General features: G+C 33.9%; 1 protein-coding gene across 4 annotated transcripts in view; it reads left to right on the top strand.

The window, feature by feature from the left end:
- The window catches only part of SHOC2 (SHOC2 leucine rich repeat scaffold protein), a 102076-nt gene that overhangs the window by 81638 nt on the left and 2408 nt on the right, over nt 1-18030 (top strand). For all 4 annotated transcript variants that reach the window (XM_068548535.1, XM_068548534.1, XM_068548537.1 and 1 more), the window contains 5 exons: nt 4397-4527; nt 8808-8996; nt 14149-14271; nt 16243-16380; nt 16702-16819. In XM_068548535.1, the coding sequence (XP_068404636.1) occupies nt 4397-4527; nt 8808-8996; nt 14149-14271; nt 16243-16380; nt 16702-16819 (699 nt within the window). The remainder of the gene's footprint in view (nt 1-4396; nt 4528-8807; nt 8997-14148; nt 14272-16242; nt 16381-16701; nt 16820-18030) is intronic.

Here is an 18030-nt window from a genome sequence, read left to right on the forward strand (position 1 = left end):
AAAGGGTGTTTTAAAATTACAAAATTATAGAAAATTAGGGAAATTATAGACAAGTTGACAGAAAAAAATTTAATCTTCCATAATTCTATCATGCAGAGATAACTGTTAGTTTTGATGTGTTTTTCCCCACTCTTTTTGCATGCATGTGTTTTTTACAATGTTGAGATAATACAAAACACATGATTTTGTTATCTGGCTTTTTTCATTTAATATCATAACTTAGTCTTTCACATCTTAAAGATTTTTGTAGCATAATTTTAATAGGTACAGAATGTAACAGAATATAGAAATACCATAGAATAAAATCATGTTTTGAAGATCTGTTAGGTATCAGTCATTGTGCTAAGTATCTTACACACATTGTATTTAATCCTTAGAGTAACCCTGTCGGATAGGTGGCATTTTCCCCACTTTATGAGTGAGGAGATAGACTCTGTTAAATAACTTGCCCAGGATCACATAGATAATATAATATCCTTTGTTTTTTCTATTACACTGTGGTGCCTTCAATTTAAATAATTATTCATCTATTCTTGAACATATAGATTGTCCCCATTTTTTGCTGTTAGAAACATGACTATAATTAACATACTTCATCATAAAGCAGATTATTTTTTGCCAACCCAACTTCTAAGTAACATTTGTATCATATTCAATGTCACAGTGTATTGACAACAATAGTAAATATTATTCTTGCCCTTATTTCTGATCTCTAAATTCTCTGGAGCTTTGGAAAGTGACCCAGCCCTCTGCTTGTTTGTTTTTTCTCCCCTTCCAAATTTGACACATCTCACTGGAGTGTCATCAGAAAGATACTAGTGAAGCATCCTTAGTTAATTTAGGAAACACTTTAAAGGCTAAATTAACTTGTCTTTGCTAAGTCATAGTTTTTATTGTTGCTTTTTAATTCAGTTTTCTGCCTGTTGGAATCTTAATCAATCATAACTAGCAAACTCTCGGCCCACTTTCCAAGCACTGTTATAAGAAAGTAATATAAATTGAGCATAGCATACCTCTGTAATAGTTCTAATTGCAGGAATTGAAATGGTTGCTAAGGTTTTTTTCACATTATAGTTGGCTAGACTTATGGTATAGAATTATCGTAGTATTTTTTAAAATATTTACTTATTTGGCTGCACCCGGGTCTTCGTTGTGGCATGTGGGATCTTTAGTTGCGGCATGTGGGATCTTTAGTTGTGGCATGCAGGATCTAGTTCCCTGACCAGGGATCGAACATGGACCCCCTGCACTGGGAGCGCAGAGTCTTAACCACTGGACCACCACGGAAGTCCCCAGAATATTTTTGATAGCAATACTAACTCTTGAAAATGTAAAGGGTAAAAATTAGCTCCATTTAGCCATTTCTTAGAACCTTGATCACTGTTTTCTTCAGCAAAAGGGAAGGATGAAAATGAGTATAACAGGATAAGGAATATGAGGCATGGTGACTGCCCTCCTAGGTTTTAAGGCTTAACTTATTCTATAAGCTAATATATATTTTCTGTAAATATTGGAGTAATGTTAGACATACCTAAGAAAGAAAATTATTCATACAACAACTTTTTGAAAAATGGTCAAAGCAAAAAGAAAGAAATGGACAAACATCAGAAAGTTGCTGAAAGTTGAAAGGCATCAAAATATTTATCTCCAAAAAGTTAAGTGTGACACAGGCATCCACTTCTATACAGGCATACCTTGGAGACATTACAGATTCCATCCCAGACCAGCACAACAAAGCGAATATCACAATAAAGCATCACACAAATTTTTTGTTTCCCAGTGCATATAAAAGTTATGTGCATACAGTACTGTAGTCTATTAAGTGTGCAATAGCATTATGTCTAAAAAATGTACAAACCTTAATTAAAAATAGTTTATTGATAAAAAGTACTAACCATCATCTGAGCCTTAAGGGTCTTGCCTTGGTCCTCATGGCTGCTGACTGATCAGGGTGGTGGCTGCTGAAGGTTAGGTGGATGTGGCAGTTTCTTAAATCAAACCACATAAAGTTTGCTGCATTGACTGACTTTTCCTTTCCTGCAGCATGTAATGGTATGTAATAGCATTTTACCCACAATAGAGCTTCTTTCAAAATTGGAGTCTGTTCTCTCAAACCCCTGCCGCTGCTTTATCAAAGAAAGGTTATGTAATATTCGAAGTCCTTTGTTGTCATTTCAACAATCTTCACAGCATCTTTACCGAGAGTAGGTTCCACCTCCAGAAACCACTTTCTTTGTTCATCTGTAAGAAGCAGTGCCTCATCTGTTAAAAGTTTTATCGTAAGATTGCAGCAATTCAGTCACATCTTCAGGCTCCACTTCTAATTCTAGAAGTCTAGAGAGTCAGCCTGTCTGAAGCTTTGAAGCCAAGCATTGAAGCCAAGCATAGACTTCTCTATAGCTGTGAAAGTTCTAAATGGCATCTTCAATATAAGGCTGTTTTGTCTACATTGAAAACCTTGTTTAGTGTAGCCGCCTTCATTAATTATCTTAGCTGCGTCTTCTGGATGACTTGCTACAGCTTCTACATAAGCACTTGCTGCTTCACCTTGTACTTTTATGTATGGAGAGCCATCCCTTTTCTTAAACCTCATGAACCAACCTCAGTTAGTTTCTAACTTTTCTTCTGCAGCTTTCTCACCTCTCTCAGCCTTCATAGAATTGAACAGAGTTAGGGCCTTGCTCTGGATTAGGCTTTGGCTTAAGGGAATGTAGTGGCTGGTTTGATCTTCTATCTGGACCACTAAAACGTTCTTTACTTCAGCAATAAGGCTGTTTTCCTTTTCTATCATTCACGTGTTCACTACAGTAGCTCTTTTAATTTCCTTCAAGAACTTTTCCTGTGCATTCACAACTTGACTGACTGGCTCAAGAGGCCTAGCTTTCAACCTAGCTGTCCACATGCCTTTCTCACTAAGCTTAATCATTTCTAGCTTTTTATTTAAAGTGCAAGACATGCGACTCTAACGTTCACTTGGTTAGAGGTCACTGTAGGGTTATTATTGGCCTAATTTCAATATTGTTGTATCTCAGGGGAGAGGGAGAGAGACAGGGAAGCAGCTGGTCAGTGGAGCAGACAGAATACACACAGCATTTATCAATTAAGTTCACCGTCTTAAATGGGTGCAGTTCGTGGCACCCCAAAACAATTACACTAGTAACATCAAAGATCACTGGTCATAGATCACCATAACAAGTATAATAATAATGGAAAAGTTTGAAATATAGCAAAAATTACTAAAATGTGACACAGAGACATTAAGTGAGCAAATGATGTTGGAAAAATGGCACCAATAGACTTGTTCAATGCACGGTTGCCACAAACCTTCAATACGTAAAGTTGCAGTATCTGTGAAGCACAATAAAGAAATTACAGTAAAATGAAGTATGCCTATAATTTCTAATACTGGTAATACTGTTTAATTTAAAACTAGAGGCTACATTTAACATTTTAACCTAGCCCAACTAAAAATGTTATAGCAACAATTGCAATGTGGAATCAGAAAAGAAATTAACCAGTCATGGCAAAGAAATACATTGAACTAAATTCTCATTACTCTTTATCTTTTTTGCTATCAAAATGAACTTACTTTCTGATGTACATTGTTTGGGGAATTAAATTTGATTTAAACCTTCTATGATAGCAGATATCATCATATTCATCCATGTAGCTTACATGTAGCTTGCCATGGGTCTTGGCAATAAAAGTAGAAAATGTCTATTTTTCTGCTTTGCTTATTTTAGGTATTCAATAGTGGCTAATATGCTCAAGCTGGATATGTTTAGATAATAAGACTATAACTTTCACTTTTGTTTGTAAAAAATTATTTTGAGAAATTTTTTTACCATCAGGTCAACTTTTTAGAGAAATTTTGGAATGTTTATATTTAAATTCATGGAAAATATTGAACCTTTCTGATCTCACAAAATAATTGTGCATCTTATATTTTAAATAATACTGTTTTAGAAATTTGGAAATTTTTTCTTCAAAATTACATGTACATTTTTATATATAGCCACTTGTTCTATATTGGATCACCATCACACAGATACAAATGGGATTAACTATTATAAATTTAAAGTATTTACTACTTTGATATTATTCAATTAGGCCTTATCTAAAGGTTAATTTTTTATTAAAGTGTGACAATGCTTTCCAATAATTGATTTTAAAGATTGACTTATAGCTGTGCATTTCATTATTTCTCTAAGAGGGCAGAAAAGTGGTTTCAATTTCATCCTAATTGACAGAGTGTAGTGTGCAGTTTCTTGGTACAAAAAGTTAAGGATCTTGCTGAAATAGTGCTTCAGAGTAATTCATAAATACTGGTTGATAGCCTGGGACAGTGACAGGCTCATCGGATTTAAAAAAATTCCATTTTTTTGTGTGTTCACAGGAAACCTGTCCAGTTTAAGTCGTCTTGGTCTGAGATACAACAGACTGTCAGCAATACCCAGATCATTGGCAAAATGCAGTGCACTTGAAGAATTAAATTTAGAGAACAATAACATTTCTACTTTACCAGAGGTAAGAGGTGGATTACAGTAAACTCTTGAAACAAGTCTGCAAGATAATGAAGGGAAAACTAGTCAATCTTTACAGCTGGGTAAATAATATGATGATTGAAATTGCTTAAATAATGGGTATGCTATGGACATATAGCCCACCACTAAGATAAAAATTCCAAAAAAGAAAGAGTAGATATGATTACAGGAACAGAAAGGAAGGTGGAAAATCAGTGTGCTACTTTCCGCTTTAGCACCATGTAAATCTTTCTCATGTCATTTGGGACTTGACAGTAAAAGCCATTAAGGAGAAGTTGTATGGCTGGTTTTAAAACTCAGCTTCCCCACCCAGTTCAGTTATAAAAGAAAAAAGATATTGTAGAAAGATGATGAAAGAATGACTACATAGAATACACTACTTATTATCCAGGTTAATATGAGCTGCAACATGCCTGTGACCCAAATTATTATCCTGCTTGTACAATAACATTAAAGCCTGTTTAGCATATACCAGTCACCAGAATCTGCTATTTTTTTAACACATTATTTTTAATTTGGGTTTTGTTGGTTCTGTTAGAAAAATATTTTCACTTCTTTTGCCTAGAGATTAATTGGGCAAGATGCAATATTCTTTTTTAAATTGTCTTTCTCAACTGTATTATTTTTTACTCTTGCCATTTCTTCTTTTGCTACCTGCTGTTTTAGCATACCCAACAACTAGTAAGTTTGCTTGTAGTTATTCAAGCATAATATCTTACTGTAGTATTCTAACAAGCAAAAGAATGGAATTGTGGAGTTATGGATTGATTGAACTTTGCAAAGTCTTTTTTTTCTAATAATTAAAACTATATAAGTAACCCTATTATGTTTAGATTATTACTAATTTTCCCAACTCTGTGTGTGTGTGTGTGTGTGTGTGTGTGTGTGTGTGTATTTGAATTAAGAACAAAGGTGCTTTGGATGAATGTTTTTCAGATATATGCTTTGATTTATAATGAACAATTTGAGTAGGTGAGGCTCTAGGTTTGTAGCAATTAGTTTATCAAATAAATTTTTTTAATTGATTTGTTTCTTAGGCGTACAAAGATAAAATAGCACCTATTAATTTGGTTCCTATTAATCTAGATGCTTGCGTTTTCAGAAAAAACTTGGTCAGAGTACAAAAATGAGTTTCCCAGGATTGTAGTTTCTAGTCTGGACCAGTTCACTAAAACTACTATGACAGTATATCACCTGTGGCAAAAGAGTACTATTGTTGGTAGTAGTTTAAGTGGGATAAGGATTAGAATCCACAGATTGTAGATATCGCCCTGACAGCTAGACTGTTTGGATTTTTTAATTTCTGTGATGGTGGTAATTTACAGGCATCAGAATGGGTGAGGTTCTACTGTTTAACGTCATCCTCTTTCTAACAGTGATTCATATCCATAATAAGGGAATAATTAGCATATTAATTAGATCTTGTTGGGATTATTTTAGGATGTGATTTGTGAGCTTAAGTAAGACTGACTGCTTTTACAATGTCAATATGCCTAAATATAAAGACTGGGTGTATATCAGTTTCACCAAGTGAGAAATTTTAACATTTATTTACATATCCAGTCTTATTGTCACTGAAGGGAAACATAATTATTGGAAACCTCTTAGGATAAAGACATGTGCTAAGTACTTTCATATATAATATTTTGTTACTGAAATAAGTCAGGATTTATTTTTGATAAGAGAATTATAAAGAAGACAGCTCTGTTCAGTCTGGCTGTGGAAGAAAGGGTGTACGTGTATTTGAACAGGCCCGTTTTCAGATAGAGAAGCTATGGGGGAAATCCTTGATTGGCCTTGTTCAGCTATTGGAAAATATTAAGTTTTATTTAAAAGTAGTCTATGTGCTTTGGAAGTAGTGTATTCTTAATGCAAATGTGTAATTATCTGCGTTTATAATCACAATAAGAAAAATAATAAAATCCATTAAACAGCACTTAGACGTTCAAGCTGGCAAGAAAAATCAGGAAAGTGGTTTTCACTGGGGGCTCATTATATTGCTGAAATCAGAGCTGGCAAAATGACTATATACTTTTCCATTTGAAGACTGTCTGAAAATGGACTAGTTTTAATGTAGACATAAACACAAAAGGAGAAAGAACTTAATGAATTTAAGCACATATACTCAAGGCGTAAGGCTAGGAGCTCTACATGTATTATTCCATTTAAATCTTCACTATAATCCTACTAGTTATTGGGGTAGTCTCATCAAATAGGGAAATAAGACTTAAGAGAAGTCACGTTTTTGGCCAAATTTGTCACGCTTAAATACTTTTTCTGGAAATATGGTGAGAGATATATTATCTAATTAATTCACCAAAGATCACAAGGCTAGTAAGTAGAAGATGTGAGATGGGAACCCAGATGTGTCTGACTCTAAAGCAATGATAAGCAACCCCAAAGCTTCATAGTATGACCTAAGAATGGAAAGGTTGGAGAGCTGCATTCTTGTTGCCCCTTTTCAAATATCCTCAGGTGTTAACATTTTTTCATAAAAGAATATCAATTCAATAAAGTAAGTCAGCTCTAAGAATAATAAAAATAACATTTTTGCCATGAGACTCAATAGAACTCCTTTATTTACAGTGAAGTAGGATGTAGACATTTTCCCCGAATTGACTGCCATGAAAGTTTTCTCTTTCTGTATTCTTTCTTTTTTCTGTGTATAGCAATTGACAAATGTTGAGTAGCTTATTCATGTTCATCATAAAGGACAAGTTTCAGTTCAGTTCACTAATTATAACTTCAATTATATAGTTATTTTTTTCCTTCAGTGGGCCTTGCAAATCACAGCTGACACTTCAGGTACTAAGTCTTCAGTTTCCTCATGGTAGATAGCCAAAATTTGAACATTATTTAAAACACACACCTCACAATGTTTGTATTCTCCTTGCTTGGGCCTTTACATCAGTCCAGAATATTTTCTTCTGCTTCTCTGAGTATTAAAAAATTTTTTTCATCCCTTAAGATCTGGCACACTCTCAGCCTTCTTCCTGCTTTTCCAGTTATTCCAGTATTTCTTCTTTTCTTTGAATTTAAATAAAGAAGTGACTTAAAATTTGAGCACTTATTATAATGTGAGGTATTTTAAAGCTATTTATATATTTTTATTTCTTAAAAAAAACTCTATGATAGCCTATAAAATAAGGCATCATTAATTTACAAATGAATAAAACTAGTGTTCAGAGAAATAACTTGCCCAGAGTCACAAGCTACTAAAAGATAGGGCCAGGATATAAAACTATTTTATAGCCTGTACCAGTGTTTCTGAAACATTAATGAGCATACAAATCACCTGGGAATCTTAAGACTCATATTATGATTCTGTAGGAGTGGGGCCTAAGAGTCCTCATTTCTAGCACGCTCTCAGGGGATTCTGATGCTGCTCTTCCTTGAGCCAGACTTTGAATAGCAAGAGCCTATTCTGTATACTTTGTTACTGATTATATACAGTTATATATTATTTTCTTTTTCCTATCTGTGTGCTTTATTTCTCTTAGTGGGATTTAGTCTTCTTAATGGCAGAGATTCTTTTATAATACCTAACACTGGTTACGTGGTAGGAGACTGAAGTAAGAGGGAATATGGGATTATATGCTAAGTAAATACTTGTTTGGTAGATGTATATTCCCTCAGAAATTTACTGTATGGAAAAGCAATATATTATATAATATGAGGAAGTATATTATCTTCTGAATTTAATATTCCTAAAAGGAACATTTAAATTACTGAATGACACCTTACTCTGTGCCAAGCATTATATTAACCTTAATAATAATTTAGAGATAGGTACTTAACTAAGACCTGGATAGGATTGATCACATAGCAGATGGCAGAGTCAGGACTCAGACCCAGGACTGTCTGATACCAACGTTTCCGCTTTTATAGAGGTCTAAAACTAGCCACTCATGAAGCACCTCTTACCCACAGACATATTTTCTTTACCCTGTAGAGTATTTTAAATAAAGCCAAAGAATAAAAATCAGAGATTTAATATAAGTAAATGAATTTCGTGTTTCTTTGTAAAGTCTGGAAATCTGACTACATTGGCTCCACATTCCTGCAAGGCAACAGTTAGCTAGAGCTGAGTAGTGAGTGACTTTCCTCTAGATGAGGCATCACAGAACCGGTCCATCCAGTCTCTGTCATTTGTTACCTGCAAGGCCCTTTGAGGCATTTGTTTGGGACTGCTGCTCTGTACTCTACAGAATAAGTCTTGTTACAGTTCTAATTCTTATGTTTATTTCATTTTTTTTTTTACAGAGTCTTTTATCAAGTCTTGTGAAACTGAATAGTTTGACCTTAGCTAGAAACTGCTTCCAGTTATATCCAGTAGGTGGTCCATCTCAGTTTTCCACCATCTATTCCCTCAACATGGAACACAATCGAATCAACAAAATCCCATTTGGAATTTTCTCCAGAGCAAAAGTATTAAGTAAGCTGAATATGAAGGTAAGCCTCTATTTGTATGAGGGGAAAATAACTACTATGACTAGTACTTCTAATATTTATGGTTTATCTATCAGAATGGGTACTTGCTTCTTGCTGATGGGAATCTAAACTGATAATAAGGATACTTCAGGACAATTTGTGTTAGACAACAAATAGCTTAGAACCATGCAATATCCTTAGCAATTTGAATAATCATGAATATCCATAACAGCATAGTTGTAGGGATATTTATTGCAGAGCTTTTCATTTAACTGGTACCAACTTATTGAAACTAATAGGGATTTCATTTCTTAAAAGTACTATATCTTCAGTGAAATAATATGAAGCAATTACAAATAATACTCTAGTTTAGAAGAATATTAAATACCAGTTGAAATAATATCAATTTATTAAGTAGGAAAAAGTTAAGCATGAAAAGATTCTGTTTGTACACATTGTTTTTAAAAGCTGTTTTTAATGTGTTCAATTACATATTAAATATCTATAGATTTATATGCATACATATAGCCAGTGTTTACTAAAATATACTGTTTATCTTTGAATATCAGAATTATTTATGGGTGATCTCTTTTTTTTATCTTTTTCTTTTTATTGAGGTATAATTGACCTCCAACATTATATTAGTTTCAGATGTACAACATAATGATTCAATATTTGTATATATTGTTAAATGATCACCCCAGTAGGTCTAGTTAAAATCCATCACCATACATAGTTACAGAATGTTTTTTTCTTGTGGTGAGAACTTTTAAGATTTACTCTCTCATCAACTTTCAAATATGCAATACAATATTATTAACTATAATCACCATGCTGTACTTTTGACTCTCTTCATCCATTTCATCTACCCTCTACCCCCTGCCTCTGGCAACCACCAATATGTTCTTTTTCTCTCTGAGCTTGGTTTTTGTTATTGCTATTGTTTGTTTTTTTTTTTAGATTCCACATATAAGTGAGATCATACGGTATTTTTCTTTCTTTGTCTGACTTATTTCATTTAGCATAATGCCCTCAAAGTCCATCCATGTCCTCACAAATGGCAAGATTTTTATACTTTTTTATGACTGGATAGTATTCCATTGAACATATATACCACATCTTTTTTATCCATTGATTCATTGGTGGACACTTAGGTTGTTTCCATATCTTGGCTGTTGTAAATAATGTTGCAGTGAACATAAGGTGCATATTTCTTTTTGAGTTAGTGTTTCTGTTTTCTTTGGGTAAATACATTGGAGTAGAAATGCTGGATCATATGGTAATTCTCTTTTTAATTTTTTGAGGAACCTCCATACTGTTTTCCATAGGGACTGCACCAATTTACATTCCCACCAACAGTGCAGAAGGATTCCTTTTTCTCCACATTCTCACCAACACTTGTTGTTTCTTGTCTTTTTGATAATAGCCATTCTGACAGCAGTGAAGTGATATCTCATTATGGTTTTGATTTGCATTTCCCTGATAATTAGTGATATTGAGTACATTTTCATGTACCTGTTGGCCATCTGTATGTCTTCTTTGGAAAAATGTCTGTTCAGATCCTGTGCTCATTTTTTAATTGGATTGTTTGGGGGTTTTTTTGCTGTTGAGTTGTATGAGTTCTTTATATATTTTGGATGTTAATCCCTTGTCAGATAGATGATTTGCAAATATTTTCTCCTAACGGGTGATTTTTAGTTTCTTTTTACTTGCCTGTATTCTCTACAGTGAATGAGTTTCACATTTGTAATCAGAAAAAGGAATTTTATTGCAAAAGGAGGAAAGAAATGAAAAATGATTTGTCCAGTGATTGAATTTGTAGTGAACAAACTTTAGGCCCACAGGTAATAATTATTGGCCACATAACTAATTCATGGCTGAGGTAGGAATCCAGGAAGCCTAGATTTCCTGCTTTCAGGTATAGTGTTCTTTATATTGTATCATACTACATCCTTTTGTCTTTGATGAACCATTTCAAAATAATTGTGGTTCTTTAAACTACAGTCTAATTGCATAATTTTTAATTCTATGTATACTTCTTCATAAGTATATGTATCTTTTATAATTGTTTGGAAGTATATAATAAGTGAACCAGTGGAAGTTCAAAATAGTCTTATAATCTTAAACAAGTAAAATATACTCTTAACGAGTCTGGTTATATGAGGTTTACCAGTGGTAATGGCATGAGTTCTGAATGTTCAATTTGTAATACGAGGCTTAGACAGCAGTCCAGGTATTCATTTGGTTAAACATTTTCTTTAAAATAAATTTACTCATTTATTTATTTTTGGCTGCATTGGGTCTTCGTTGCTGCACGCGGGCTTTCTCTAGTTGCGGCGAGCGGGGGCTACTCTTTGATGTGGTGCGCGGGCTTCTCATTGCAGTGGCTTCTCTTGTTGCGGAGCATGGGCTCTAGGTGCACAGGCTTCAGTAGTTGCAGCACGTGAGCTCAGTAGTTGTGGCTCACAGGCTCTAGAGCACAGACTCAGTAGTTGTGGCACACGGGCTTAGTTGCTCCGCGGCATGTGGGATCTTCCCGGACCAGGGCTCAGACCCTTGTCCACTGCATTGGCAGGCGGATTCTTAACCACTGCGCCACCAGGGAAGTCCCATTTGGTTAAACATTTTTATGGATATTATGTTATTGTAATATGTTAGCTTGGAAAAGCTTGCTGTTTTCAGTGAAATGATAAAAACTTTGCATAGAGCTTTGAAATTAATTTTTCTTCAAAATTGAGACAAATGGTTAACAAAACTTTTTCTTGAAAGAAGTCAAAATGATGCCTGACATTCTCCTCCTCACATAAGCATCAGTAGTAAATGTTTTTAATGAAAATACTTTATCGTGCTAATAACTATCCGTAGTTTGGGCATAGGTAGATAAGAAGTTTAAATAGGTAATAAGTTTAAATATTATAATAAAAGAAAAACTTGGCTTTCAAATGGATGTTCTCTACTTGAGATTTCTCTTACGGATAATTTTGTGTAAAATGAGATCAGTAATTAATGTACATTGCAGAAAAAATTTTAAATACAGATGAACAAAAAAGGAGATAAAATTTTAAAATTCCACTGCTGTTAATAAATCGGCATATATCATTGATACCCAACTGGGACAGGGAATACTGATGGTCCCATCTCAGTACCAAAATACCCCGAGCACACAATAGTGTGGTAAGAGTTGTTTTATAAGTGAATATGAGGAAGCGGGGAAAAAAACTAGTGAATCACTGGCATGTATTTCACTATTTTTTCTGTGTATAGCTATATCTAATTTTTAAATAAAATTAGAATCACTGTGTTTCATCATTTGTTTTTATTATTTAATGATAAGTATGTTTTTACCATCTTCTCGTATGGATTTTTAAAGTAAAATCATGGATACTTAGTGTTTTAATGATTTAATTTGCTGTCTTATTACAACTTTTTTCCTCTCCTACTTTATTGTTCAGCATCTCTAGAATTGCTGAGCTTATCTGGATTCCTTGTGGGCTATAGTTAGATATTTCTTCTTCCACTGTGCTCATGAACATTCAGATTTTATTCAGTGATTGCTATACATTACTGTGAAGTGAGGAAAACATTATATTTATCACTGGGACCTTTGAAATCTCAATTGTTCATCTGTATAGTGTATTTTTCCATATCCAACACAGATAATCGCATAGGGAACAAACTTCTAGTTTAGACTTAAAAATAAAAACCTAATTACTGTTTGAAGAACTTTGGAGGCTTAGAGTTTTTGTTCCTTTTCTTTTCTTTCTACTGGGTGGGCCAAAAGGTTCGTTCGGTTTTTTCCGTAAGATGGCTCTAGTAGCACTTAGTTGTCTTTAACTTCATTCAAAACAATTTTGTTAGATTGTATGTGACAGCTGTCATATCAGCGTGCATTTAAAAAAAGACTTATCAAAATTGGTGAATCTTTGTGTAGCCATTTTAATATTGAAGATGGAAGAAAAAAGCAACATTTTTGGCATATTATGCTTTATTATTTCAAGAAAGGTAAAAACGCAACTGAAATACAAAAAAAAGATTTGTTCAGTGTATGGAGAAGGTGCCGTGACTGATCGAACGTGTCAAAAGTGGTTTGCGAAGTTTCATGCCGGAGGTTTCTCGCTGGACGATGCTCCACGGTCGGGTAGACCAGTTGAAGTTGATAGCGATCAAATCGAAACAATAATTGAGAACAATGAACGTTATATTATGCGGGAGATAGCTGACATACTCAGAATATCCAAATCACGCATTGAAAATAATTTGCACCAGCTTGGTTACGTTAATCGCTTTGATGTTTGGGTTCCACATAAGTTAGGCGAAAAAACCTTCTTGACCGTATTTCCACATGCGATTCTCTACTGAAACGTAATGAAAATGTTCCCTTTTTAAAACAAATTGTGACGGGTGATGAAAAGTGGATACTGTACAGCAGTGTGGAATGGAAGAGGTCATGGGACAAGTGAAATGAACCACCACCAACCACACCAAAGGCTGGTCTTCATCCAAAGAAGATGATGTTGTGTATATGGTGGGATTGGAAGGGAGTCCTCTATTATGAGCTCCTTCTGGAAAACCAAATGATTAATTCCAACAAGTACTGCTCCCAATTAGACCCACTGAAAGCGGCACTTGACGAAAAGCGTCTAGAATTAGTCAACAGAAAACGCATAATCTTCCATCAGGATAACGCAAGACTGCGTGTTTCTTTGATGACCAGGCAAAAGCTGTTACGGCTTGGCTGGGAAGTTCTGATTAATCTGCTGTATTCACCAGACATTGCACCTTTGGGTTTCCATTTATTTCGGTCTTTACAGAATTCTCTTAATGGGAAAAATTTCAATTCCCTGGAAGACTGTAAAAGGCACCTGGACCAGTTCTTTGCTCAAAAAGATAAAAAGTTTTGGGAAGATGGAATTATGAAGTTGCCTGAAAAATGGCAGAACGTAGTGGAACAAAAGGGTGAATACGTTGTTCAATAAAGTTCTTGGTGAAAATGAAAGAATGTGTCTTTTAATTTTACTTAGAAAACCAAAGGCGCTTTTTGCCCATCCAATATATTTAGACATCAAAAAAGGGAATGACTTTTTCTGTTTAAGAATTCTCTTTCTATAGGGAGGTACATATGGAGCTTTGTTTTTGTGGTTTTACCTTGAATGCTTCTTTTTGTCTTTGTCAGGACAATCAGTTGACATCACTTCCTTTGGATTTTGGAACTTGGACCAGTATGGTAGAATTGAATTTAGCTACAAATCAGCTCACAAAGATCCCTGAGGATGTGTCTGGTCTTGTTTCTCTTGAGGTGAGTATAAAAGAGCATCTAGAACTCCTTAGACTCTTCCACAGTTTTCTCACTCGTGAAGTTTCCAATTAAACAATTTCTAAGTGGGTGAAGATCATAATTACTGGGGTTGGCCAAAAGGTTCGTTCGGGTTTTTCTGTAAGATGATACGGAAAAACCCGAACAAACCTTTTGGCCAACCCAATAGAAATGTTAGCGCTCTCGGGACTTCCCTGGCAGTCCAGTGGTTAAAACCTTGTGCTTCCAATGCAGGGGGCATGGGTTCCATCCCTGGTCTGGGAACTAAGATCCCACATGCCATGCAGCATGGCCATAAATAAATAGATAAAGTCCAGATTTAATCAGTTAAGAAAAAGAAAAGAAAAAAAAAAAAAGAAATGTTAGTGCTCTCTTAAACATGCAGCCCTATTAGTATGATGAAGTATTGACTTAATCTGGGCTCAATGCTTTTGAATTACTCTTGCCCACTAAAAGTTGGTAGGTTTGAATGCTATAAAGTATCTTTGAAAGAAAGGGTCTCTAAAACTTAGCATCTTTTAGAACATAGTTTTTTTCTTAGGTCTGTTTAAGAATGCTGCACCATTGTCCTCTAAAATAATTATGGGTTCCTCAGATGGGAATTCAGAACCCTTCATGTAATTCTGGCCTACTTTTCCATCCTGAATACCCACCTCCTCTTTTATTTACTAACTAAATTTATTTTCTTTGTTGGCAATGTGTGCATATTTCTAGCTCTGTACCTTTAGTCTTATTGCTCCCAATATCTAGTATGCTCTCTTCTCATCCCCTTAAATTTTTCTTTTAAAATTATTTCTCATAATTAAAGATCCATCTTCCTGTCACCTCCTCAGTCAAGGATGATTTCTCCTGCCTCTTGAGTTCCTAACATTTTCACCCTTTGATGAAAAAGTTTACTAATAGTAAATAAGTATTTCTAAAAATGTCCTCTGTATTCATGTTTTTAAAAAATCTAATTTCTATATTCTTTTATTATTGTATTTAGTAAGGTGAAATAGTATGGTGTAGTGGTTAACAGCAGGAGCTTTGAAGCCAAACAGATCTGGGTACAGTTCCACTTTAACTCTCTCTATTTATGGATTTAACATGCCCAAGCTTCAGTTTCCTCAGCTGTGAAATGGGGATGATAGTATTCTCCTCATAAAGTTTTAGTTAGGATTAAATGCAATAATGCACATTTTTCATTTAGTATAGTGCAATGCAAATAGTAGTAAACTCAATAAATGATAGCTCAATAAATGATATCATTTTCTTGGTCTTACTGCATCTGTTTACTTCACTATGTGTAGTATAACTTTGGGAGAAATAAGTGGGCATAAAAAATTAGCCAGAACTTTATATGGATCTTTCCATTTAGTGCTCTTTTCACTATCCCTGTACCCAGTATTGTTTCCCCACCTAACCCTCCCCCATTGTATCTTCTCTGGGAATAAGGACTATTGTCTTCTTCAACCTTTTTTTTTTTCCTTCTTCAGGATATTGCAGGATGCCTTGCAATGTAATAAATTTTCTACAAATAATAACTGTAGTGGATTGATATGGGCAGTTTAGAAGTCAGTTGTTGTCTCCCTTAAATGATGGTTTGTAAGGAGTTTTGAATAAATAATTGATTTCCCATTAGATACATATTTGTAACTATTCAGTATCAAAATACCATTAACTGTATGAATCTTAGTGCAAGTAGTTAATAATTTTATATTTTTTGTAATTTAGTTAAAATTAAATTCTTTCCTTTTGCTTTTATTAGTTTTGTCTTAAACTATTTTGTTTCCAGTAACTATGGTGATTTTTTTTTTAGAATAGTAAGTTTAATGTCTTGTTATATAATTAAACATTACCCTCAATATTCACTGTTTAGAAAATTAGCATTGCTTAATAAATTTTAAGCCATGCAATGATAATATATAATTCTGTTTTATGAGCTGTCAAACATTATCAAAAATTTCTCTTTAGGTTCTGATATTATCAAACAATCTTCTAAAGAAGCTTCCCCATGGTCTTGGAAACCTTAGGAAGTTAAGAGAGTTGGATCTAGAGGAGAACAAATTAGAATCCTTGCCAAATGAAATTGCTTATCTTAAGGATTTACAGGTAAAACATTATCCTGATGATTTTATAGGTATATAATTAAAGTTTTTGGAATGCATTCCAAATTGCACATTATTCTTGGACCAGATAGATTTTCCTGTTATAGCATTAGGGCTGAATTTTATGTTCATGTAACCTATCTGCTTTTGTCTTCCTAACAAACGATATTTTTTGAAAGAAAAACTTATTTAGTGATTCTTATATTATCCAATCTAATTTCCATGTTTATTTTATTGGTTTAGTAGTTTAGATGTAGTTTTTTAAAATTTACATCAGTTATAGGAAATATGTATGTAACCGTCTTTTATTTTGTTAATCTTTTAGAAATTAGTCTTGACAAACAACCAATTAACCACTCTTCCGAGAGGTATTGGTCACCTTACCAATCTTACACATCTAGGCCTTGGAGAGAACCTACTTACTCATCTTCCTGAGGAAATTGGTATGAACCCTTTGGATACTTGACTTTGTGGTAATAATTTGCTTTTGTGTGTTCAAGCAGTATTTCAGATAAATATAACAAATCTACTATTTTTTTCATCTTAATCAGGTTACATCAGGCTCAAGATTTTTTTATAGAACACCAGTAGTGGTTGGTTGGTTGGTTGGTTTTGATTAGGTTTCCTCATGGGGTATTAGGGTTAATATTATATTTGACAATGTTTTAGCATACTTATATTTCAGTAGATTTAACCTCAATTTAGAAGAGTTATTTTTCTTCCAAATTTAAAAATTACACAAGCTTGAATTAAATTAGTAGTGTCTTATGCCGAAAGAACCTTCCCTTGTGAGGTTTTAGGATTGATATTAATATTTGAGAGTACTTTAGAATTTTCTAACTGTTTTCATATCCATTATTTCATACTATCAATGTAAACACCTTAAATTTTAGGCAGTGTAAATTGCCTCATTTTACAAAGAGAGTTAATTGATTAAGGTCACATAGTAATTCTAAAATTAGTAATCCCATGTATTATATTCTCCCATCTATACCATGCTGTTTCAGAGGCACTATAGATTAGTGGTTAAGAATGGTTTTGGAGTAAAATAAGACAATTCAAAATCTGGCTCTGCTGCTTATTGGTTTTGTGGCTTGGATAAGGTACAGAAACTCCCTAAGCTTCAAGTTTCCTACCTGTAAAATAAGGATAATAGTAACTTCTCACAGAGTTGCTCTGCATAATAAATAAAATCTTAAATGTGAACAAATCCATTACCTAGTAACTGTTGTTTTTCATTAGTTTTCTACATACCACTATCAAATAATTATAAATTTTAAAGTTTAAAAATTGGAAACACATAAGGCAGCTATACACTTTTATTTCTAGTATGTTTATCCATCTGGCCTCATGCAATTGCTTGAAACATTTGCCTAGAAAGTATGAGTATCCTAAGACAGTCTAAGAAAAAATTTTAAAAGATTACATAAATTGATTTTTGGCTTACTGTCAAATATGTAATAACTCTCTTAGCGAAAGATTTATACAAAGTAACAAAAACCTTTCACATGAGAAATTTATTACTAAGAGAGATTATCACATTTTCTCCAAGAGGAAAGTGAATATAGGCACTGACTGTATAATAAACTTACCTCTGGAATTTTGAAAAAATACACATGAATGCCAAGCTATCCCAAACAGAGTCTCTGGAGAT

Source organism: Eschrichtius robustus, chromosome 7 (genome assembly GCF_028021215.1).
Source record: "Eschrichtius robustus isolate mEscRob2 chromosome 7, mEscRob2.pri, whole genome shotgun sequence".
NCBI lineage: Eukaryota > Metazoa > Chordata > Mammalia > Artiodactyla > Eschrichtiidae > Eschrichtius > Eschrichtius robustus.